The sequence below is a fragment of the Oenanthe melanoleuca genome, unplaced genomic scaffold (genome assembly GCF_029582105.1).
Source record: "Oenanthe melanoleuca isolate GR-GAL-2019-014 unplaced genomic scaffold, OMel1.0 S081, whole genome shotgun sequence".
Classification (NCBI taxonomy): domain Eukaryota; kingdom Metazoa; phylum Chordata; class Aves; order Passeriformes; family Muscicapidae; genus Oenanthe; species Oenanthe melanoleuca.
The window spans coordinates 9,037-34,468 of record NW_026612730.1 but is presented as its reverse complement, the minus strand read 5'-3'; the positions used below and the strand labels follow the sequence as shown (position 1 = coordinate 34,468).

The 25,432-nt window shown below is 50.6% G+C and overlaps 2 protein-coding genes and 1 pseudogene across 2 annotated transcripts; all 3 read left to right on the top strand.

Annotated features, from left to right (window-relative positions):
- Window positions 1-2,276: 2,276 nt before the first annotated feature.
- Window positions 2,277-2,675, top strand: LOC130266545 (feather keratin Cos1-2-like). The gene has a single exon (XM_056515797.1). The coding sequence runs from the start codon at window positions 2,318-2,320 to the stop codon at window positions 2,612-2,614; it is 297 nt and encodes a 98-aa protein (XP_056371772.1). The 5' UTR covers window positions 2,277-2,317; the 3' UTR covers window positions 2,615-2,675.
- An 11,260-nt stretch (window positions 2,676-13,935) lies between these two features.
- On the top strand, window positions 13,936-14,342 carry LOC130266544 (feather keratin Cos1-2-like). Its single transcript, XM_056515795.1, has one exon. The coding sequence runs from the start codon at window positions 14,007-14,009 to the stop codon at window positions 14,301-14,303; it is 297 nt and encodes a 98-aa protein (XP_056371770.1). The 5' UTR covers window positions 13,936-14,006; the 3' UTR covers window positions 14,304-14,342.
- A 5,667-nt stretch (window positions 14,343-20,009) lies between these two features.
- LOC130266543 (feather keratin Cos1-2-like) lies at window positions 20,010-21,015 on the top strand (annotated as a pseudogene).
- Window positions 21,016-25,432: the final 4,417 nt, after the last annotated feature.

The following is a 25,432-nucleotide window of genomic DNA, read 5'->3' as shown; positions in this document are numbered from 1 at the left end:
GCTCTATTAAGAGGGGATTACCTTCAGGGGTCATCTTATTGTTTCATGTTTATTCAGTAACTAAGGATTGGTACCTCAAAAGTGGCTTTCATTTCAATTTCGTTCATGGTTTCTATATTCCCAGAATCTGAGCATTCATATTTGTAAGATTTTTCCTGTTTTATCTTACGCAACAGGGAGCCAGTGAAATGCTGTCCCTGAATCCCAATTCCTTCTGCCTTCTGCCCCAGCTGCCAAACTTCAGCACTTTGACACAAGAGGGAAGGTCCATCACAGTGTGAAAAACAATTGGATGAATAAAATTTCAAACAGCCACAGAGTGGTCCAGGCTTAAGATAGGGGTGAATGTAACTATTAATAACTTAAAGAAAAATGGTATTTGTGGTCCTTCAGCAAAGACGGAATTTGCCCAACCTCCTCCTTGAAAGAGGAGCCGTGTTTTTCCCTTTGGATCCTGAATGATGTGGTGCTGCTTTCCTGGGTAGAATTGCTGGGAACACCTTTTCTTGGACGATCTGGAAGTCCTGCTGCTTGAGCACTAAAAAGAGTCCACAGATCTTGACTTTCCCAGTGCCACCCAGGACATCGATGCTATCACTCAGAGCAAGACAATATCTGTAGCCTGATCCCTTCAGTTCCATCCCCTCATTTTTTGTTGTAAGTTTTGGTGCCCACCTCTCTCAGCACCAGTCTGAGTGGTAGCATTGGCCTGGAGAGGAAGAGACTGTGTCCCATCCCAGTGGACAAGTCTAGGAGATAAGGGCTGATGGGTGTGTCTCAAGCACAGAGAGCTGGATGCCCCTGGAGCCAGCCAAGGCTCGTGGGTGTGTTGGGTCTGGCTGAGATGCGGTTCATGTTCCCCACAGCATCCCTGGCAGGGCTGTGCTCTGTGCTGGGTGTTACAAAGGTGTGGGTAACACTCAGTCCTTTGGCTCCTGCTGAGCAGGGCTCACACAGCATCAGCGCTGTCTCTCAACATTCCTTCCCCATCAGGAGCTGGGGGACGGCAAGATCCTGGGAGTGCATCAGACAGTTGACCCATATTGAGTAAAAGGGATATTCCATGCCACATGACATGAACTTAAACACAACAGCTAAGCAAAGGAGAAACTAGTCTAGGCATTTGTAATTTGCAATGTTTATCCTCAAGGAACACCACTACATTTGCTCAAGCCCTGATTCCTGGGATTTGGCCAGGTAGAAATTTCTGGTTGGATGAAAAAAAAAATAAAATAAGTGGCATCTTTCTTTTGTTTCTTCCTGTTTACTACAGTGTGCACAATATTTTGGTTATGTATTTGCAAACAGTATTATCTTAAAATTCTAGTTGTTTTTTTCCTATATTCTCTTCCGTTTCACCTCAGAATGGAAGTGATGGAGTGGCTGGATAGTGCATGCCATCCAACCAAGGTCAACCAAGCACAGCTCATAATAACAACCAAGGATTGTCAGTAAGAACATGTTGTGAGAAAGTCCAGCGTGTGGCTGAAGCCCTAGAGAGGTAGGGCAGCAGTTTTCTGAGAGAAGTGTCCTTGCTGTGTCTGGTGGAGAGAAGCAAAACGCAAGAGAGGGGAAGAGAAGGAAGGAAGTGGAGAAATGGACATGGACTGTTGACCTAATGCTGACCCAGTAGGGAGGAATCAAGACGTATCACGTGCCTGCATGGAATGCCACCAGACCATGATCCCAGCATTCTGCCTCCTCTGACGTGTTTATGTCCTGGAAATTCTTGAGGCTCTCATCCTGGCCCTAAAACTAAAAGGTTTTCAAACACAGAAACCATAAATGAAACGGCAGCAAAGTAGGAAACCAGGACACAGCCCCTACCATTAGCTGACATGGTGCACATTTGACATGAGCTGGTCACAAAATTATGACTTCCATTAACATGCCTCTGGGCCTGAGGCAGTGCAGGACTGCTATAAAAGGCAGCCCAAGTCTCTGTGCTCTCATCCACTTCTCTCACCTCCTCCTCCTCAGGAATCAGGTGAGTGGGAAGCCTCTTCTGCTCCTGCTGCTGCTGCAGCTGCTTCAAGACCAGCTCTTTCCTGGCTGTAGGTCTCAGCTGACAGGGGCTGTCACAGCCCAGGGCTGGGAGCTGCTTGTGCTGGGAGAGGGCAGGGGAGAGAAGGTCTTGTGCAGACAGAGAGAGGCTGGGACTTGGCTCAGGTGGCTCCTGGGCTTTGAGCTGGGCAGTGCAATGTGGGCCAGCAGGTGCCTTGGCTGCAGGGTGTTTGGGTGCAGTGCTGCTCCTCATGTGTCCTCACTTTCTGCTTCTCCCTTCCTTCAATCTTAGGTGCTCCTGTGACCCCGAGCCATGTCCTGCAACCCTTGCTGCCAGCCCTGCGGCCCCTGCCCGCTGGCCAACAGCTGCAATGAGTGCTGTGTCAGGCAGTGCCAGAGCTCCCACGTGGCCATTGAGCCGCCTGTTGTGCTGGTGACCCTGCCCGGCCCCATCCTCAGCTCCTTCCCACAGAACACTGCCGTGGGATCCTCCACCTCTGCTGCCATTGGCAACATCCTCAGCTGTGGTGGAGTGCCCATCAGCTCCGGGGGCTTTGACCTCTCCTGCATCACCAGCTGCTATGGTGGCAGCAGATGCCGTCCCTGCTAAATCTGCTGGCAGTGCCCTTGGGAACATTGGGGTCTGGAGTCAAAGACCTCAGAACATGGTACTGAATTGAAGACGCATCTTTGGAACGTTGTATATTTAGGCTGTTTGGTTTTTCTTGCTTTATGGCACTATCTATTCTTTCCCTTCCCTCTGTTCCTTCACTCCCACACAATGCCAGCCCTGTGGGTCCTGTTCTTACCTGTGCAGGCCAAGCAGACAGACATCCCTCTGGCATTGTACTGGCTGCTCTTAGTGCCCTCTGTGAGCCTCCTCATCTTCTTCTTAAACTCAATAAAATTGTTTTTGCATCCAAACTGATGCCTCTAAGTTTTCCTTCCTTCTCTGGAAACCCTTCCTGTGAGCTCAGAGGAAAAGCTGGTGAAAGCAGAGGGTGAGAAAACATGCAGCTGATTTTGTTTTGTACCCATTCCCTTGGTGCTCAAAACACATTCCACAGACAGTGCTGGCTCACCTAGAAGAATGCCATGAAGATGCATCTTTAGAAAAAACAATCCAATGCCTTTCTGAAGAAGGAAAAGCAGAGTGTGTAATAGCTTCACTTGTCTGGTCAGGGCAGAGATAATTTCATTCTCTATGTGAAACCATGACCAGGGTTTTCCTGACCAACTGGAGGAGAAGTGGTCTGAGCAGCCAGGGAGGCCCAGTGTCCCAAGTAAAACTCCAGAACCTACATGTTGCACCCTGAGAACATGGACTTCTATCAAATCATTGAGCAGGAAAGGCTGTCCAACATTTCTACAGCTGTGCCCACAGAGCCAGGGGCACTGACACATTGCCAGCCTGCCCAGGTGCGCACAGAGATGAAGGCAGACGCACAGAGCCCGGCACACGTGCACAGGCACACGGCCAGGGCGGCTGCACACAAGTGCTCTGCCCTGAGCACAACCATCCCCAGCCAGGCCAGAGGCTCTCAGGGGCTCTTCCCACCAGGGCACAAGCACAGGCATGTGCAGATACTCGCACACACTGGGGCACAGCCACACTGCCACACACATCACTGCTCATGGCTGAGCACACGGGCCACAGGCCATAGCAAGGCATGGCACTGAGGAGATGCTGGGGAGCTCTGGTCCAGAGCTGCTCCAGAGCACACAAAGCAGGACTCATGCTCAGGCAGCAGAGCTACACCAAGCTCAAGGTGCGTGCAGGCTAAAGGAGGAAGGCAAAGAAGGATCATTAAAAAGACAAAGCATATTGTGAGGCCATTTGGTGCTGGGCAAATGACTGGAAGGTCGTGGAGCAGATGAGGACAATGCAGTCAGGAGGATTTACAAGAATCTGGCAGCATTATAAATGTCCACCACAGTGTCCCAGGCTAACATCACCTGATATCCGTTGGATCCCTTCTGCATTTCGTTCATTTCTTCTGCCCACACTGACACATCCTTGCCCCCAGGAAACCTGGAATCTCCCATACCAGCATTCAGAAGAAGTGTTTTTGAGGGAATGGATATGATGGAAGACAGGAAATGCAAAGTCATTGTAGAGGGAAAAACCAACTCATGCCATACCATTCCCAGAGATGTTTCCATTCATTTGGGATCATGCAGGAATATCGTCACTCAAGCAGTATGAACTGTGGGCCCTGAGGCACTGTGGGGCCAGGATAAAAGGCAGCCTAACTTGTGGCTCTGTCAACCACTTCTGTCACCTCCTTCTCCTTGGCAACCAGGTGAGTTGCAAGCCCCTTTCTCCTCCTCCCTGTCTGGAACTGCATTGAGCTTTCCAGCCCTTCTTCCTGCCCCTTGCTCTTCTGGGAATGTTCTGCCATGGTGGTGGTGTGGGCAGAGGGGAGACCGTGTGTTGTGGGCAGAGGCTGGGGCTGGGCTGAGGTGCTGATTTTCATGGAGCCCAGGCAGGAGCACGGCTGGGCCTGGCTGAGCTGGGAAGGAGCGTGCTGGGCTCAGGCAAAGGATGCCCAGTTTGGGCCTGCACAGCCTGGAGCTGGGCAGGCAGCAGGGCCTTGTGTGGTTTGGGGTGCCTTGCGGGCTGTGTCTGAGGTGTGCGTGTGCTCTGCTTGCTCCCTGCCCTGTGTGCCAGCTGCAGCGCCAGGCTCCAGACATGTCCTGCCCTGAGAAGTGCCAGCAGTGCCAGCCCTGCAACTCCTGCTGCCAGCCCTGCGGCCCCTGCCCGCTGGCCAGCAGCTGCAATGAGTGCTGTGTCAGGCAGTGCCAGAGCTCCCACGTGGCCATTGAGCCGCCTGTTGTGCTGGTGACCCTGCCCGGCCCCATCCTCAGCTCCTTCCCACAGAACACCGTGGTGGGATCCTCCACCTCCGCTGCCGTTGGCAGCATCCTCAGCTCTGAGGGAGTGCCCATCAGCTCCGGGGGCTTTGACATCTCCTGCATCACCCGCGGTTGTGGTGAAAGATGTTGTCGTCCCTGCTAAAGATGCTGCTGCCAACATCCTTGGGCAAGAACCTCCAAAATCTCAGAGCACACTGCTGGAATGAAGATAAAGTTTTGGAACATTGGATTTAAGCTTTTTGGTTACTACTTCCTTCTCCTGCTCTCTCGTCTCTCTTCCCTTCCTTTCCATTCCCCACCACCCAGTGCCAGCCCAGTGGGACTGTCTGCTCCCCCTCTATTCCTCTCTCTATCTGCAGCCCAGGCTGCTGGACACGCCCTTTGCATCTTTGTGCTTGCTCCCAGTGCTGTCTGTCACCTAGCTGCTTTTCTTCTTTAGACTCAATAAATTTATTTTGCATTCAACCCTGGGTCTTGTATTTCTCCTTCATTCTGGGACAACTCTTGCAGTCTCCTCAGGAGTGCCATGAAAAAGCAGAGAGTGAGACTGATTTCTACGGGTTTTCCATGTGCCTTTTCCATTGGAGCTGACAATGACATCCCTGACAATGAGGGTGGTGAGGCACTGGAAAAAGGTGCCCCGAGAAATTATATATTTGTCATTCCATGAAGTCTTCAAGGCAATGTTGCTCAGGAATTTGAGCCACTTGATTTGGTGGATGCAGTCAATGCCTCTTTTCTGGGGAGCCGGTGTATTTGAAAATGAAATAAAAATGATCTTTAGATCCCTTTGCATCCAAAATGAGTTGACACAGTCACCCCACTGAAATAACCACCAAACCATGGTGGAAAGAAAGAGTAAATTTTTTTCCCATACCTCACACCATGGGGAGGTTGAAGCAACGCTTGGGCAGAGATGCACAAGTGGGAGCATTTTCCTCCTTAGGTTCAGTCCTTGCTGGCACAGCTCGTCTTTGCTGCTGTGCCAGAGTTGGTCTGTGAGAGGGTCTCCAAGCCTCTCATACCACCAGCATTGTTCCTGTACAGATTGTGCTTCTTCAAACACAGGATGAAAGAGCTGCAGGCAACCTTTATATTTTTTTTGGATGCTGTTGGAGCTGTCTTTGTCATACATGGGTGGAGCTGCGGGAGTCTTTGTGGTGGGATAGACGGTCCTGGACAAAACTCAAGTGCCCTGTTGAAGCTAAAGCTTACAGTTGCAGTTTATTATAAAAGACGCTGCTAGGGGCTGCCCGGCACAGCCCCAGAGCAGGACAAAAAGAGATAAAAGCAGGGAGAGAGAGAGAAGAGGGACAAGGGAGCAAAAGGAGAGAGTAAAGAGTGAAGAGGAGAAAAGAAGACAGTGATTTCCCGTTTACAATACAATAAATCTTCTTCTATGATGAATATTCTAATTTCTACTAACCAATGTAATACAATATACAACTTCTATAGCATTTACATACAGCCTATAGAAATCCTTATATTAGCATAGTCTGTTACATTTTAAACTCTAAGCACTAGTTCTTGGACCCTGGCAAGTCTTTCTGTAACCTTTGGTCTTGCTGTGTGGCAGAGGGCATTGCTCTATTAAGTGGGGATTACCGTCAGGTGTGGACGCCATTGAAGCCTCAGACTGAAAATGGCTAGGGCTTGAAACTTTTCTCATGCAGGGAAGCTCCCAGGCTGAGACAGTTTCTGTCTCATGCAGAGAAAGTTTTCCCAGGCTGAGACAGTTTCTCAGTTCCAGCCTGAGCCTTTCCCAGGGTGATAACGCTGGGGAAAAATAAAAAGGAATTAATAACAAGATTAACACTTGTGCTTCGATGATAAACAGTTCTCACGGTTTGTGAGAAAGTTTTGTTTTCTTCAATTATCCAATAGACTGCTGTTCTGTTTGTAGTTTGTGGAACACACTATAAGAATATGGTCCGCCATTCAATAAACCGTTTCTTTAGCCACCTAGCTAGAGGAGTCCGTGTCGTTATTTTAGCGAAATACATCGCGAGTAGCGACATTTGGAGGTTCCACCGAGATCGCCTTTCGTCGGAGCAGCGCGATCGGGTTCGGCTTTGGAGCCTCGGATCGGCGAGCGAAGTCCCGCAGCCCGCGGAGCCCCGGCAGCGCCAGGCCAAGAGATCCCGCAGACCCGCAGAGCCGAGCGCCGATCAAGTCCGGACGGGGAGAGCCGCGGACTGCTCTCCTTCCCGGCGAGAGAGGTACTGCGCTTTCCCCCCTCCCTCCCAGCATAGCGGCTAGGTGGGAAATTCCGGGATGATGGGGAATCAGCAATCTAAGCAAGAACGAACCATACTTTCCTTATGGAGGGACGTTCTTGAAGGCTTGGATGCCCCAATCCCAGACCAGGACTTGGTAACTTTATTAGAGTGGGCAAAAGAAAGAGGATTCCCTGAGAACGAAGGAGTGGCTTTTTCTGAGAAAGCTTGGCGAGAATTAGGAGACCGATTGTATGAAGCTATATGTGAAGGGGAACCCTCAGCTGTCCCTATAATAAAAACCTGGGGGACCATCAATGTAAAATTGATGGAGGGGGAATCAGGCTCTGAATGGAGCGAAACAGGACAAAGCGGGGACGAGTTTGACTGGTACCCGGAAAAATCCCCGCAGTCGGAGTTGCCCCCCCAAAGACCCCCGAGGGCGAAGTGTTTGTTGTTTAATGACTACGTTCCGGGCCCTCGATCAAAAGACTTTTTAGACGAACAAAGCACCAGCAGCGCGGGAAGACCCCCCCCCAGTCGCTCCGCAGCACGTCGAGGCATTCATCCCCAGGGGGGTGGGATTGCAACGGGAACAGAGACAGTCACTCGCTGACGTCACCACACCCACCGCCCCTCCATTGCCGGCAGAAGCGGCCCAAACGCCTGTTATCCCGATCGATGTTGTCGAGCAGTTACTCGTGGCGGCCGCAACAGGTCGGTCGGCGGCTTTTCACGCGGCATTGCTACCTTACGCGGCTGACACTTCCACGGAATCGCGGCGGATCGCGGGCGGCCCGGCCGTGGGGGTGGGCCCCGTACCGTCTGCGGGCCCGTCCCCCAGGGACAGGGCAGCAGACACCGCCGGCCGCGCGGGCGGCAGTGCCGCCCCCTGAGCGACGTTCGACATTCAGTTCCGCGATCCCAGAAGTTCCGGGTTCCCCCGCCGATCTCTCCGGGACGATGTTACCCCCCCGCTTGTCGGTACGGCCGCGTCCTGCCGCGCTGACGACGGCCGGTGCCACCGTTCCCGCATCTTCAGCAGTGCCAGCGGCTTCCGTGATGTCTCCCGGCCGGCACGGATCGCCGCCATCGCTCCGGTCCGGCGCCGCGGATGCCGGCGACCTGCACCCCTCCCGCCGGAGGCGTGGTCTCGTATCGACCAGCAGGCGTGGCAGAAATCCCCACAGGTTTTGGGAAACGGTCAGGATGGGAGCATTGGAAAAGGGGGATTGGGACCTCTTAGAGAAGGTGGGAATGCCGAGGGGAGGGGCTCTCCGAATGGAGGGAAATGGCCAGGATGACCCTGCGGAGCTCTCCCCGGTCCCGGGGGACGGACTGTCACAGAGCAGTGACGAGGATGCCCACGGGACGGGAGGGGCTCAGGTTTTTCCTGTTTTCAAAGGAGTCCCACAGACAGGGCAACAGGACAGGCACGATCCGATTGCCTGGCGGGTGGTGCAGGATTCGCAAGATAAAGTAGCACGATATGGGCTTGGTTCTACTCAGGTCATGCAAATTCTTAGAGTGCTGAATACAGATTTACTAGCACCCTATGATATTAGACATATAGCCCAGGTGCTGTTTCAGCCTGTGCAGTTCAGAGTGTTTGAAGATACCTGGACACAGATGGCTGACCGGGCTGCTGCAGATAATATAGGACGGTCTCGAGAGGATCCCAGGCATGCTGTGGGTCGGGAAGTCCTGCTGGGTCAGTTTCGCTTTGCCAGCCCTGACCTGCAGGCCACCTGGGACCCCCTGATTCTTGAGCAATGCCAAAAAGTAGGTTTTGCAGCAATTTTAAAAACAATAGAGGCTGCAGCTCCTAAGCCGAGATATGTGAAAATTACTCAGGGTCCCACTGAGCCATTTTTGCAATTTGTTGAGAAGGTGGCAGCAGCCCTGGAAAAGCAGGTTGAGGATGATGTTCTCAGGCAGTTGTTGTGTAAGCAGCTAGCCAGAGACAATGCTAATGCAGATTGTGCTAAAATTATACAGGCCTTGCCAGGGGATCCTTCACTGACTGATATGGTACAGGCACGTGCTAAGGTAGGAACTATAGATCATCAGATCTCTACTTTGGCAGCTGCTATGTGGCATCATCAGAAACAGAGAAAACCTGGCAAGAAGCCAAATCAGGAACAGGCTAATAGGCCTACCTTTTTGTGTGCAAAATGCAAAAAGCCAGGTCATTATGCAAACCAATGCAAATCAAAGAAACCTTTTTTTAGCCAGGGAAACGAAAAGACGAGCGCTGCGGGGTACAGCGCGCAGATACAAGCAGTACCCCAGAATCTGGCAATGACACAGGTTTCCTCAGGCAGCATGCAGCCAGCACCAGTGGCTAAGCCGGCGTGGATGTATACACCTCAGACACAGTCATCTTAGACTCTGACAGGGTACACAAGGTTCCTCTGAATGCCACTGGGCCTCTGGGCCAGGGGCTGAGTGCACTACTCATAGGAAGGTCTAGTGCCACACTTCAGGGAATCTTTGTTCACCCTGGAGTTATTGATGCTGACTTCACGGGTCGAATATATGCTATGGTTTCTACGCCTTCTCCCCCTGTCACTATTCCGGCAGGAACTCGAATTGCTCAACTTGTGCCTTTTCATTCATCTGTTCTCAGGGTAGATCAACGAGATCGCAAAGACGGTGGTTTCGGATCCACAGGACCGCCACAAGTCTTTTGGACAATGAATATCTCCGATCAGCGCCCACAGATGATGTGCACTTTGACCCTCTCAGGTGCCACCCCATCTCAGGTTCAACTCAGAGGTTTGATTGATACCGGGGCAGATGTAACGGTGATTTCTCTTTCTGCTTGGCCTCCCACATGGCCACTGACCCCTCTTGGCCAAGCCATTGCAGGCTTGGGAGGCACAACACAGACCTTCATCAGTCAGAGGCCTGTGCTGATTAAAAATATGGAAGGGCAGACGGCTACAGTCCGACCCTACATCACTGCAGCCCCTATCAACCTCTGGGGACGGGATGTGTTGGCAGCCTGGGGTGTGCGCATGGAAGCAAATTTTTAATTGGGGTCACTGAAATGAAGGGCAAAAATTATTTTATGATGCCTTTACAGTGGTTGACTGATACCCCTGTTTGGCAGAAATAGTGGCCCCCACCAAAAATTAAGTAGATAGCCCTTTGTCAATTTGTGACCATTTTGGTCATTGATTTGAAGGATGGCTTTTCCACAATCCCCTTGTGCCCTGAGGACAGACCAAAATTCATGTTTTTACTGTGCCTGCAAATTCTGTGGTGGGACAGAGATATCAATTGAAAGTTTTGCCACAGGGTTGCCAATTAGCCTGACACACTGCAGCAGGCTGCAGCAAGCTTTTTACTCACCAGGTATACCGAGTGGATTCTTCCATTGATATCTCTGTGTTTATCAGCACTCCGGATTTACATCCTACAGGTATCATTGGCCAGTTACCTGGGAGGATGAGTCTGGTTTGCAATCGCTGGAAGGCCATGAGACAGGTTCTGCTCAGATAATTGAGCTGAAGGCAGTCACAATGGCATTCCAACAATTTTCTCAGGTACTTTTGAATTTGGTCAAAAAGTTTTTTATATAAACAGAAAAGGGGAGTGGCTGGTGAAGAACCACACAGCCGATTGGGAAAAGTTTTGTATACCTTCAATCACCTTACTGTGCCACAAGATTCTAATAATCTTGTTTTTGTGAGTTATTTCACTTTCTTACAGGCTGCAGATGATACATGCCTGCCTCATCGTTTGGGGAAGTGGGTATGCTTGCATCTCAACAGATACTGGGGTGCACTGCCTGCCTGCGAGGTGTGTCCGCCCTGACCTGCGACATCAGGGACAGAATGCAGCCGAGGCACAGTCTTCAAATGCTGAACAATATGCTGATTACCAGCCAGACGATCCCTCTGCAAGCAGAGGATGAGCATTCATCTGTTTCTTTGGAAATATTTTAGCTTTAGTACATTGTTAAATGAGCTCTTTTGAAATATATTAAGAAATTATAAGTTTGGAAAATGGTGATGGGTTTTGCTATCAATGTTAGCACTGAGTTTCTCAAAAAGCACCAGGTGTGAAGATTTCCCTGAGTGCTTCAGGCATCCACAGATCTCCAGAGTGGTGTTTGTTCTCCTCCACGTAGGGCCCCCGTGGAGGACTACAAGCACTTCTTTCATTTCTTTTTTTTTAAAAACTATAAGGGGGACTTGTGGACGCCATTGAAGCCTCAGTCTGAAAATGGCTAGGGCTTGAAACTTTTCTCATGCAGGGAAGCTCCCAGGCTGAGACAGTTTCTCTCTCATGCAGGGAAAGTTTTCCCAGGCTGAGACAGTTTCTCAGTTCCAGCCTGAGCCTTTCCCAGGGGGATAACGCTGGGGAAAAATAAAAAGGAATTAATAACAAGATTAACACCTGGGCTTCGATGATAAACAGTTCTCACGGTTTGTGAGAAAGTTTTGTTTTCTTCAATTATCCATTAGACTGCTGTTCTGTTTGTAGTTTGCGGAACACACTATAAGAATGTGGTCCGCCGTTCAATAAACCGCTTCTTTAGCCACCTAGCTAGAGGAGTCCGTGTCGTTATTTCAGTGAAATACATCGCGAGTAGCGACAGTCAGGGGTCATCTTATTGTTTCATGTTTATTCAGTAACTAAGGATTGGTACCTCAAAAGTGGCTTTCATTTCAATTTCGTTCATGGTTTCTATATTCCCAGAATCTGAGCATTCATATTTGTAAGATTTTTCCTGTTTTATCTTACGCAACAGGGAGCCAGTGAAATGCTGTCCCTGAATCCCAATTCCTTCTGCCTTCTGCCCCAGCTGCCAAACTTCAGCACTTTGACACAAGAGGGAAGGTCCATCACAGTGTGAAAAACAATTGGATGAATAAAATTTCAAACAGCCACAGAGTGGTCCAGGCTTAAGATAGGGGTGAATGTAACTATTAATAACTTAAAGAAAAATGGTATTTGTGGTCCTTCAGCAAAGACGGAATTTGCCCAACCTCCTCCTTGAAAGAGGAGCCGTGTTTTTCCCTTTGGATCCTGAATGATGTGGTGCTGCTTTCCTGGGTAGAATTGCTGGGAACACCTTTTCTTGGACGATCTGGAAGTCCTGCTGCTTGAGCACTAAAAAGAGTCCACAGATCTTGACTTTCCCAGTGCCACCCAGGACATCGATGCTACCACTCAGAGCAAGACAATATCTGTAGCCTGATCCCTTCAGTTCCATCCCCTCATTTGTTGTTGTAAGTTTTGGTGCCCACCTCACTCAGCACCAGTCTGAGTGGTAGCATTGGCCTGGAGAGGAAGAGACTGTGTCCCATCCCAGTGGACAAGTCTAGGAGATAAGGGCTGATGGGTGTGTCTCAAGCACAGAGAGCTGGATGCCCCTGGAGCCAGCCAAGGCTCGTGGGTGTGTTGGGTCTGGCTGAGATGCAGTTCATGTTCCCCACAGCAGCCCTGGCAGGGCTGTGCTCTGTGCTGGGTGTTACAAAGGTGTGGGTAACACTCAGTCCTTTGGCTCCTGCTGAGCAGGGCTCACACAGCATCAGCGCTGTCTCTCAACATTCCCTTCCCCATCAGGAGCTGGGGGACGGCAAGATCCTGGGAGTGCATCAGACAGTTGACCCAAATTGAGTAAAAGGGATATTCCATGCCATATGACATGAACTTAAACACAACAGCTAAGCAAAGGAGAAACTAGTCTGGGCATTTGTAATTTGCAATGTTTATCCTCAAGGAACACCACTACATTTGCTCAAGCCCTGCTTCCTGGGATTTGGCCAGGTAGAAATTTCTGGTTGGATGAAAAAAAAAAATAAAATAAGTGGCATCTTTCTTTTGTTTCTTCCCGTTAACTACTGTGTGCACAATATTTTGGTTATGTATTTGCAAATAGTATTATCTTAAAATTCTAGTTGTTTTTTTCCTATATTCTCTTCCGTTTCACCTCAGAATGGAAGTGATGGAGTGGCTGGATAGTGCAGGCCATCCAACCAAGGTCAACCAAGCACAGCTCATAATAACAACCAAGGATTGTCAGTAAGAACATGTTGTGAGAAAGTCCAGCGTGTGGCTGAAGCCCTAGAGAGGTAGGGCAGCAGTTTTCTGAGAGAAGTGTCCTTGCTGTGTCTGCTGGAGAGAAGCAAAACGCAAGAAAGGGGAAGAGAAGGAAGGAAGTGGAGAAATGGACATGGACTGTTGACCTAATGCTGAGCCAGTAGGGAGGAATCAAGACGTATCACGTGCCTGCATGGAATGCCACCAGACCATGATCCCAGCATTCTGCCTCCTCTGACGTGTTTATGTCCTGGAAATTCTTGAGGCTCTCATCCTGGCCCTAAAACTAAAAGGTTTTCAAGCACAGAAACCATAAATGAAACGGCAGCAAAGTAGGAAACCAGGACACAGCCCCTACCATTAGCTGGCATGGTGCACATTTGACATGAGCTGGTCACAAAATTATGACTTCCATTAACATGCCTCTGGGCCTGAGGCAGTGCAGGACTGCTATAAAAGGCAGCCCAAGTCTCTGTGCTCTCATCCACTTCTCTCACCTCCTCCTCCTCAGGAATCAGGTGAGTGGGAAACCTCTTCCTCCTGCTGCTGCTTCTGCTGCTGCTGCTTCAAGACCGGCTCCTTCCTGGCTGTAGGTCTCAGCTGACAGGGGCTGTCACAGCCCAGGGCTGGGAGCTGCTTGTGCTGGGAGAGGGCAGGGGAGAGAAGGTCTTGTGCAGACAGAGGGAGGCTGGGACTTGGCTCAGGTGGCTCCTGGGCTTTGAGCTGGGCAGTGCAATGTGGGCCAGCAGGTGCCTGGGCTGCAGGGTGTTTGGGTGCAGTGCTGCTCCTCATGTGTCCTCACTTTCTGCTTCTCCCTTCCTTCTATCCTAGGTGCTCCTGTGACCCCGAGCCATGTCCTGCAACCCTTGCTGCCAGCCCTGTGGCCCCTGCCCGCTGGCCAACAGCTGCAATGAGTGCTGTGTCAGGCAGTGCCAGAGCTCCCACGTGGCCATTGAGCCGCCTGTTGTGCTGGTGACCCTGCCCGGCCCCATCCTCAGCTCCTTCCCACAGAACACTGCCGTGGGATCCTCCACCTCTGCTGCCATTGGCAACATCCTCAGCTGTGGTGGAGTGCCCATCAGCTCCGGGGGCTTTGACCTCTCCTGCATCACCAGCTGCTATGGTGGCAGCAGATGCCGTCCCTGCTAAATCTGCTGGCAGTGCCCTTGGGAACATTGGGGTCTGGAGTCAAAGACCTCAGAACATGGTACTGAATTAAAGACGGATCTTTGGAACGTTGTATATTTAGGCTGTTTGGTTTTTGTTGCTTTATGGCACTATCTATTCTTTCCCTTCCCTCTGTTCCTTCACTCCCACACAATGCCAGCCCTGTGGGACCTGTTCTTACCTGTGCAGGCCAAGCAGACAGACATCCCTCTGGCATTGTAGTGGCTGCTCTTAGTGCCCTCTGTGAGCCTCCGCATCTTCTTCTTAAACTCAATAAAATTGTTTTTGCATCCAAACTGATGCCTCTAAGTTTTCCTTCCTTCTGTGGGAACCCTTCCTGTGAGCTCAGAGGAAAAGCTGGTGAAAGCAGAGGGTGAGAAAACATGCAGCTGATTTTGTTTTGTACCCATTCCCTTGGTGCTCAGAACACATTCCACAGACAGTGCTGGCTCACCTAGAAGAATGCCATGAAGATGCATCTTTAGAAAAAACAATCCAATGCCTTTCTGAAGAAGGAAAAGCAGAGTGTGTAATGGCTTCACTTCTCTGGTCTGGACAGAGATAATTAATTCTCCATGTGATACAATGACCAGGGTTTTCATAACCAACAGGAGGAGAAGTGGTCTGAGCAGCCAGGGAGGCCCAGTGTCCCAAGTAAAACTCCAGAACTTACATGTTGCACCCTGAGAACATGGACTTCTATCAAATCATTGAGCAGGAAAGACTGTCCAACATTTCTACAGCTGTGCCCACAGAGCCAGGGGCACTGACACATTGCCAGCCTGCCCAGGTGCGCACAGAGATGAAGGCAGATGCACAGAGCCCGGCACACGTGCACAGGCACACGGCCAGGGCGGCTGCACACAAGTGCTCTGCCCTGAGCACAACCATCCCCAGCCAGGCCAGAGGCTCTCAGGGGCTCTTCCCACCAGGGCACAAGCACAGGCATGTGCAGATACTCGCACACACTGGGGCACAGCCACACTGCCACACACATCACTGCTCATGGCTGAGCACACGGGCCACAGGCCATAGCAAGGCATGGCACTGAGGAGATGCTGGGGAGCTCTGGTCCAGAGCTGCTCCAGAGCACACAAAGCAGGACACATGCTCAGGCAGCAGAGCTACACCAGGCTCAAGGTGCGTGCAGGCTAAAGGAGGAAGGCAAAGAAGGATCATTAAAAAGACAAAGCATATTGTGGGTTCATTTGGTGCTGGGCAAATGACTGGAAGGTCGTGGAGCAGATGAGGACAATGCAGTCAGGAGGATTTACAAGAATCTGGCAGCATTATAAATGTCCACCACAGTGTCCCAGGCTAACATCACTTGATATCCGTTGGATCCCTTCTGCATTTAGTTCATTTCTTCTGCCCACACTGACACATCCTTGCCCCCAGGAAACCTGGAATCTCCCATACCAGCATTCAGAAGAAGTGTTTTTGAGGGAATGGATATGATGTAAGACAGGAAATGCAAAGTCATTGTAGAGGGAAAAACCAACTCATGCCATACCATTCCCAGAGATGTTTCCATTCATTTGGGATCATGCAGGAATATCGTCACTCAAGCAGTATGAACTGTGGGCCCTGAGGCACTGTGGGGCCAGGATAAAAGGCAGCCTAACTTGTGGCTCTGTCAACCACTTCTGTCACCTCCTTCTCCTTGGCAACCAGGTGAGTTGCAAGCCCCTTTTCTCCTCCTCCCTGTCTGGAACTGCATTGAGCTTTCCAGCCCTTCTTCCTGCCCCTTGCTCTTCTGGGAATGTTCTGCCATGGTGGTGGTGTGGGCAGAGGGGAGACCGTGTGTTGTGGGCAGAGGCTGGGGCTGGGCTGAGGTGCTGATTTTCATGGAGCCCAGGCAGGAGCACGGCTGGGCCTGGCTGAGCTGGGAAGGAGCGTGCTGGGCTCAGGCAAAGGATGCCCAGTTTGGGCCTGCACAGCCTGGAGCTGGGCAGGCAGCAGGGCCTTGTGTGGTTTGGGGTGCCTTGCGGGCTGTGTCTGAGGTGTGCGTGTGCTCTGCTTGCTCCCTGCCCTGTGTGCCAGCTGCAGCGCCAGGCTCCAGACATGTCCTGCCCTGAGAAGTGCCAGCAGTGCCAGCCCTGCAACTCCTGCTGCCAGCCCTGCTGGCCCCTGCCCGCTGGCCAGCAGCTGCAATGAGTGCTGTGTCAGGCAGTGCCAGAGCTCCCACGTGGCCATTGAGCCGCCTGTTGTGCTGGTGACCCTGCCCGGCCCCATCCTCAGCTCCTTCCCACAGAACACCGCTGGTGGGATCCTCCACCTCCGCTGCCGTTGGCAGCATCCTCAGCTCTGAGGGAGTGCCCATCAGCTCCGGGGGCTTTGACATCTCCTGCATCACCGCGGTTGTGGTGAAAGATGTTGTCGTCCCTGCTAAAGATGCTGCTGCCAACATCCTTGGGCAAGAACCTCCAAAATCTCAGAGCACACTGCTGGAATGAAGATAAGTTTTGGAACATTGGATTTAAGCTTTTGGTTACTACTTCCTTCTCCTGCTCTCTCGTCTCTCTTCCCTTCCTTTCCATTCCCCACCACCCAGTGCCAGCCTCGTGGGACTGTCTGCTCCCCCTCTATTCCTCTCTCTATCTGCAGCCCAGGCTGCTGGACACGCCCTTTGCATCTTTGTGCTTGCTCCCAGGTGCTGTCTGTCACCTAGCTGCTTTTCTTCTTTAGACTCAATAAAGTTCTTTTGCATTCAACCCTGGGTCTTGTATTTCTCCTTCATTCTGGGACAACTCTTGCAGTCTCCTCAGGAGTGCCATGAAAAAGCAGAGAGTGAGACTGATTTCTATGGGTTTTCCATGTGCCTTTTCCATTGGAGCTGACAATGACATCCCTGACAATGAGGGTGGTGAGGCACTGGAAAAAGGTGCCCCGAGAAATTATATATTTGTCATTCCATGAAGTCTTCAAGGCAAGGTTGCTCAGGAATTTGCAGCCACTTGATTTGGTGGATGCAGTCAATGCCTCTTTTGTGGAGCGGCTGTGTATTTGAAAATGAAATAAAAATGATCTTTAGATCCCTTTGCATCCAAAATGAGTTGACACAGTCACCCCACTGAAATAACCACCAAACCATGGTGGAAAGAAAGAGTAAATTTTTTTCCCATACCTCACACCATTGGGAGGTTGAAGCAACGCTTGGGCAGAGATGCACAAGTGGGAGCATTTTCCTCCTTAGGTTCAGTCCTTGCTGGCACAGCTCGTCTTTGCTGCTGTGCCAGAGTTGGTCTGTGAGAGGGTCTCCAAGCCTCTCATACCACCAGCATTGTTCCTGTACAGATTGTGCTTCTTCAAACACAGGATGAAAGAGCTGCAGGCAACCTTATATTTTTTTTGGATGCTGTTGGAGCTGTCTTTGTCATACATGGGTGGAGCTGCGGGAGTCTTTTGGTGGGATTAGAAGGTCCTGGACAAAACTCAAGTGCTCTGTTGAAGCTAAAGCTTACAGTTGCAGTTTATTATAAAAGACGCTGCTAGGGGCTGCCCGGCACAGCCCCAGAGCAGGACAAAAAGAGATAAAAGCGGGAGAGAGAGAGAGAAGAGGGGACAAGGGAGCAAAAAGAGAGAGTAAAGAGAGAAGAGGAGAAAAGAAGACAGTGATTTCCCGTTTACAATACAATAAATCTTCTTCTATGATGAATATTCTAATTTCTACTAACCAATGTAATACAATATACAACTTCTATAGCATTTACATACAGCCTATAGAAATCCTTATATTAGCATAGCCTGTTACATTTTAAACTCTAAGCACTAGTTCTTGGACCCTGGCAAGTCTTTCTGTAACCTTTGGTCTTGCTGTGTGGCAGAGGGCATTGCTCTATTAAGAGGGGATTACCTTCAGGGGTCATCCTATTGTTTCATGTTTATTCAGTAACTAAGGATTGGTACCTCAAAAGTGGCTTTCATTTCAATTTCGTTCATGGTTTCTATATTCCCAGAATCTGAGCATTCATATTTGTAAGATTTTTCCTGTTTTATCTTACGCAACAGGGAGCCAGTGAAATGCTGTCCCTGAATCCCAATTCCTTCTGCCTTCTGCCCCAGCTGCCAAACTTCAGCACTTTGACACAAGAGGGAAGGTCCATCACAGTGTGAAAAACAATTGGATGAATAAAATTTCAAACAGCCACAGAGTGGTCCAGGCTTAAGATAGGGGTGAATGTAATTATTAATAACTTAAAGAAAAATGGTATTTGTGGTCCTTCAGCAAAGACGGAATTTGCCCAACCTCCTCCTTGAAAGAGGAGCCGTGTTTTTCCCTTTGGATCCTGAATGATGTGGTGCTGCTTTCCTGGGTAGAATTGCTGGAACACCTTTTCTTGGACGATCTGGAAGTCCTGCTGCTTGAGCACTAAAAAGAGTCCACAGATCTTGACTTTCCCAGTGCCACCCAGGACATCGATGCTATCACTCAGAGCAAGACAATATCTGTAGCCTGATCCCTTCAGTTCCATCCCCTCATTTGTTGTTGTAAGTTTTGGTGCCCACCTCACTCAGCACCAGTCTGAGTGGTAGCATTGGCCTGGAGAGGAAGAGACTGTGTCCCATCCCAGTGGACAAGTCTAGGAGATAAGGGCTGATGGGTGTGTCTCAAGCACAGAGAGCTGGATGCCCCTGGAGCCAGCCAAGGCTCGTGGGTGTGTTGGGTCTGGCTGAGATGCAGTTCATGTTCCCCACAGCAGCCCTGGCAGGGCTGTGCTCTGTGCTGGGTGTTACAAAGGTGTGGGTAACACTCAGTCCTTTGGCTCCTGCTGAGCAGGGCTCACACAGCATCAGCGCTGTCTCTCAACATTCCCTTCCCCATCAGGAGCTGGGGGACTGGCAAGATCCTGGGAGTGCATCAGACAGTTGACCCATATTGAGTAAAAGGGATATTCCATGCCATATGACATGAACTTAAACACAACAGCTAAGCAAAGGAGAAACTAGTCTGGGCATTTGTAATTTGCAATGTTTATCCTCAAGGAACACCACTACATTTGCTCAAGCCCTGCTTCCTGGGATTTGGCCAGGTAGAAATTTCTGGTTGGATGAAAAAAAAAATAAAATAAGTGGCATCTTTCTTTTGTTCTTTCCTGTTAACTACTGTGTGCACAATATTTTGGTTATGTATTTGCAAATAGTATTATCTTAAAATTCTAGTTGTTTTTTTCCTATATTCTCTTCCGTTTCACCTCAGAATGGAAGTGATGGAGTGGCAGGATAGTGCAGGCCATCCAACCAAGGTCAACCAAGCACAGCTCGTAATAACAACCAAGGATTGTCAGTAAGAACATGTTGTGAGAAAGTCCAGCGTGTGGCTGAAGCCCTAGAGAGGTAGGGCAGCAGTTTTCTGAGAGAAGTGTCCTTGCTGTGTCTGGTGGAGGGAAGCAAAACGCAAGAGAGAGGAAGAGAAGGAAGGAAGTGGAGAAATGGGCATGGACTGTTGACCTAATGCTGAGCCAGTAGGGAGGAATCAAGACGTATCACGTGCCTGCATGGAATGCCACCAGACCATGATCCCAGCATTCTGCCTCCTCTGACGTGTTTATGTCCTGGAAATTCTTGAGGCTCTCATCCTGGCCCTAAAACTAAAAGGTTTTTCAAACACAGAAACCATAAATGAAAAAGCAGCAAAGTAGGAAACCAGGACACAGCCCCTACCATTAGCTGGCATGGTGCACATTTGACATGAGCTGGTCACAAAATTATGACTTCCATTAACATGCCTCTGGGCCTGAGGCAGTGCAGGACTGCTATAAAAGGCAGCCCAAGTCTCTGTGCTCTCATCCACTTCTCTCACCTCCTCCTCCTCAGGAATCAGGTGAGTGGGAAACCTCTTCTCCTGCTGCTGCTTCTGCTGCTGCTGCTTCAAGACCGTCTCCTTCCTGGCTGTAGGTCTCAGCTGACAGGGGCTGTCACAGCCCAGGGCTGGGAGCTGCTTGTGCTGGGAGAGGGCAGGGGAGAGAAGGTCTTGTGCAGACAGAGGGAGGCTGGGACTTGGCTCAGGTGGCTCCTGGGCTTTGAGCTGGGCAGTGCAATGTGGGCCAGCAGGTGCCTGGGCTGCAGGGTGTTTGGGTGCAGTGCTGCTCCTCATGTGTCCTCACTTTCTGCTTCTCCTTTCCTTCTATCCTAGGTGCTCCTGTGACCCCGAGCCATGTCCTGCAACCCTTGCTGCCAGCCCTGTGGCCCCTGCCCGCTGGCCAACAGCTGCAATGAGTGCTGTGTCAGGCAGTGCCAGAGCTCCCACGTGGCCATTGAGCCGCCTGTTGTGCTGGTGACCCTGCCCGGCCCCATCCTCAGCTCCTTCCCACAGAACACTGCCGTGGGATCCTCCACCTCTGCTGCCATTGGCAACATCCTCAGCTGTGGTGGAGTGCCCATCAGCTCCGGGGGCTTTGACCTCTCCTGCATCACCAGCTGCTATGGTGGCAGCAGATGCCGTCCCTGCTAAATCTGCTGGCAGTGCCCTTGGGAACATTGGGGTCTGGAGTCAAAGACCTCAGAACATGGTACTGAATTGAAGACGGATCTTTGGAACGTTGTATATTTAGGCTGTTTGGTTTTTGTTGCTTTATGGCACTATCTATTCTTTCCCTTCCCTCTGTTCCTTCACTCCCACACAATGCCAGCCCTGTGGGACCTGTTGTACTTCTTACCTCTGCAGGCCAAGCAGACAGACATCCCTCCTGCATTGTAGTGGCTGCTCTTAGAGCCCTCTGTGAGCCTCCTGATGTACTTCTTAAACTCAATAAAATTGTTTACGCATCCAAACTGCATGCCTCTAAGTTTTCCTTACCTTCTGTGGGAACTCTTCCTGTGAGATCAGGGGAAAAGCTGGTGAAAGCAGAGGGTGAGAAAACATGCAGCTGATTTTGTTTTGTACCCATTCCCTTGGTGCTCAAAACACATTCCACAGACAGTGCTGGCTCACCTAGAAGAATGCCATGAAGATGCATCTTTAGAAAAAACAATCCAATGCCTTTCTGAAGAAGGAAAAGCAGAGTGTGTAATAGCTTCACTTGTCTGGTCAGGGCAGAGATAATTTCATTCTCTATGTGAAACCATGACCAGGGTTTTCCTGACCAACTGGAGGAGAAGTGGTCTGAGCAGCCAGGGAGGCCCAGTGTCCCAAGTAAAACTCCAGAACCTACATGTTGCACCCTGAGAACATGGACTTCTATCAAATCATTGAGCAGGAAAGGCTGTCCAACATTTCTACAGCTGTGCCCACAGAGCCAGGGGCACTGACACATTGCCAGCCTGCCCAGGTGCAGCACAGAGATGAAGGCAGACGCACAGAGCCCGGCACACGTGCACAGGCACACGGCCAGGGCGGCTGCACACAAGTGCTCTGCCCTGAGCACAACCATCCCCAGCCAGGCCAGAGGCTCTCAGGGGCTCTTCCCACCAGGGCACAAGCACAGGCATGTGCAGATACTCGCACACACTGGGGCACAGCCACACTGCCACACACATCACTGCTCATGGCTGAGCACACGGGCCACAGGCCATAGCAAGGCATGGCACTGAGGAGATGCTGGGGAGCTCTGGTCCAGAGCTGCTCCAGAGCACACAAAGCAGGACACATGCTCAGGCAGCAGAGCTACACCAGGCTCAAGGTGCGTGCAGGGTAAAGGAGGAAGGCAAAGAAGGATCATTAAAAAGACAAAGCATATTGTGAGGCCATTTGGTGCTGGGCAAATGACTGGAAGGTCGTGGAGCAGATGAGGACAATGCAGTCAGGAGGATTTACAAGAATCTGGCAGCATTATAAATGTCCACCACAGTGTCCCAGGCTAACATCACCTGATATCCGTTGGATCCCTTCTGCATTTCGTTCATTTCTTCTGCCCACACTGACACATCCTTGCCCCCAGGAAACCTGGAATCTCCCATACCAGCATTCAGAAGAAGTGTTTTTGAGGGAATGGATATGATGTAAGACAGGAAATGCAAAGTCATTGTAGAGGGAAAAACCAACTCATGCCATACCATTCCCAGAGATGTTTCCATTCATTTGGGATCATGCAGGAATATCGTCACTCAAGCAGTATGAACTGTGGGCCCTGAGGCACTGTGGGGCCAGGATAAAAGGCAGCCTAACTTGTGGCTCTGTCAACCACTTCTGTCACCTCCTTCTCCTTGGCAACCAGGTGAGTTGCAAGCCCCTTTCTCCTCCTCCCTGTCTGGAACTGCATTGAGCTTTCCAGCCCTTCTTCCTGCCCCTTGCTCTTCTGGGAATGTTCTGCCATGGTGGTGGTGTGGGCAGAGGGGAGACCGTGTGTTGTGGGCAGAGGCTGGGGCTGGGCTGAGGTGCTGATTTTCCTGGAGCCCAGGCAGGAGCACGGCTGGGCCTGGCTGAGCTGGGAAGGAGCGTGCTGGGCTCAGGCAAAGGATGCCCAGTTTGGGCCTGCACAGCCTGGAGCTGGGCAGGCAGCAGGGCTTTGTGTGGTTTGGGGTGCCTTGCGGGCTGTGTCTGAGGTGTGCGTGTGCTCTGCTTGCTCCCTGCCCTGTGTGCCAGCTGCAGCGCCAGGCTCCAGACATGTCCTGCCCTGAGAAGTGCCAGCAGTGCCAGCCCTGCAACTCCTGCTGCCAGCCCTGTCGGCCCCTGCCCGCTGGCCAGCAGCTGCAATGAGTGCTGTGTCAGGCAGTGCCAGAGCTCCCACGTGGCCATTGAGCCGCCTGTTGTGCTGGTGACCCTGCCCGGCCCCATCCTCAGCTCCTTCCCACAGAACACCGTGGTGGGATCCTCCACCTCCGCTGCCGTTGGCAGCATCCTCAGCTCTGAGGGAGTGCCCATCAGCTCCGGGGGCTTTGACATCTCCTGCATCACCCGCGGTTGTGGTGAAAGATGTTGTCGTCCCTGCTAAAGATGCTGCTGCCAACATCCTTGGGCAAGCACCTCCAAAGTCTCAGAGCCCACTGCTGGAATGAAGATATAGTTTTGCAACATTCGATTTAAGCTTTTTGGTTACTACTTCCTTCTCCTGCTCTCTCGTCTCTCTTCCCTTCCTTTCCATTCCCCACCACCCAGTGCCAGCCCAGTGGACTGTCTGCTCCCCCTCTATTCCTCTCTCTATCTGCAGCCCAGGCTGCTGGACACGCCCTTTGCATCTTTGTGCTTGCTCCCAGTGCTGTCTGTCACCTAGCTGCTTTTCTTCTTTAGACTCAATAAATTTATTTTGCATTCAACCCTGGGTCTTGTATTTCTCCTTCATTCTGGGACAACTCTTGCAGTCTCCTCAGGAGTGCCATGAAAAAGCAGAGAGTGAGACTGATTTCTACGGGTTTTCCATGTGCCTTTTCCATTGGAGCTGACAATGACATCCCTGACAATGAGGGTGGTGAGGCACTGGAAAAAGGTGCCCCGAGAAATTATATATTTGTCATTCCATGAAGTCTTCAAGGCAAGTTGCTCAGGAATTTGAGCCACTTGATTTGGTGGATGCAGTCAATGCCTCTTTTCTGGGAGCCGTGTATTTGAAAATGAAATAAAAATGATCTTTAGATCCCTTTGCATCCAAAATGAGTTGACACAGTCACCCCACTGAAATAACCACCAAACCATGGTGGAAAGAAAGAGTAAATTTTTTTCCCATACCTCACACCATGGGGAGGTTGAAGCAACGCTTGGGCAGAGATGCACAAGTGGGAGCATTTTCCTCCTTAGGTTCAGTCCTTGCTGGCACAGCTCGTCTTTGCTGCTGTGCCAGAGTTGGTCTGTGAGAGGGTCTCCAAGCCTCTCATACCACCAGCATTGTTCCTGTACAGATTGTGCTTCTTCAAACACAGGATGAAAGAGCTGCAGGCAACCTTTATATTTTTTTTGGATGCTGTTGGAGCTGTCTTTGTCATACATGGGTGGAGCTGCGGGAGTCTTTTTGGTGGATTAGAAAGTCCTGGACAAAACTCAAGTGCCTGTTGAAGCTAAAGCTTACAGTTGCAGTTTATTATAAAAGACGCTGCTAGGGGCTGCCCGGCACAGCCCCAGAGCAGGACAAAAAGAGATAAAAGCAGGGAGAGAGAGAGAAGAGGGACAAGAGAGCAAAAGGAGAGAGTAAAGAGTGAAGAGGAGAAAGAAGACAGTGATTTCCCGTTTACAATACAATAAATCTTCTTCTATGATGAATATTCTAATTTCTACTAACCAATGTAATACAATATACAACTTCTATAGCATTTACATACAGCCTATAGAAATCCTTATATTAGCATAGTCTGTTACATTTTAAACTCTAAGCACTAGTTCTTGGACCCTGGCAAGTCTTTCTGTAACCTTTGGTCTTGCTGTGTGGCAGAGGGCATTGCTCTATTAAGAGGGATTACCGTCAGGTGTGGACGCCATTGAAGCCTCAGACTGAAAATGGCTAGGGCTTGAAACTTTTCTCATGCAGGGAAGCTCCCAGGCTGAGACAGTTTCTGTCTCATGCAGAGAAAGTTTTCCCAGGCTGAGACAGTTTCTCAGTTCCAGCCTGAGCCTTTCCCAGGGTGATAACGCTGGGGAAAAATAAAAAGGAATTAATAACAAGATTAACACTTGTGCTTCGATGATAAACAGTTCTCACGGTTTGTGAGAAAGTTTTGTTTTCTTCAATTATCCAATAGACTGCTGTTCTGTTTGTAGTTTGTGGAACACACTATAAGAATATGGTCCGCCATTCAATAAACCGTTTCTTTAGCCACCTAGCTAGAGGAGTCCGTGTCGTTATTTTAGCGAAATACATCGCGAGTAGCGACATTTGGAGGTTCCACCGAGATCGCCTTTCGTCGGAGCAGCGCGATCGGGTTCGGCTTTGGAGCCTCGGATCGGCGAGCGAAGTCCCGCAGCCCGCGGAGCCCCGGCAGCGCCAGGCCAAGAGATCCCGCAGACCCGCAGAGCCGAGCGCCGATCAAGTCCGGACGGGGAGAGCCGCGGACTGTTCTCCTTCCCGGCGAGAGAGGTACTGCGCTTTCCCCCCCTCCCTCCCAGCATAGCGGCTAGGTGGGAAATTCCGGGATGATGGGGAATCAGCAATCTAAGCAAGAACGAACCATACTTTCCTTATGGAGGGACGTTCTTGAAGGCTTGGATGCCCCAATCCCAGACCAGGACTTGGTAACTTTATTAG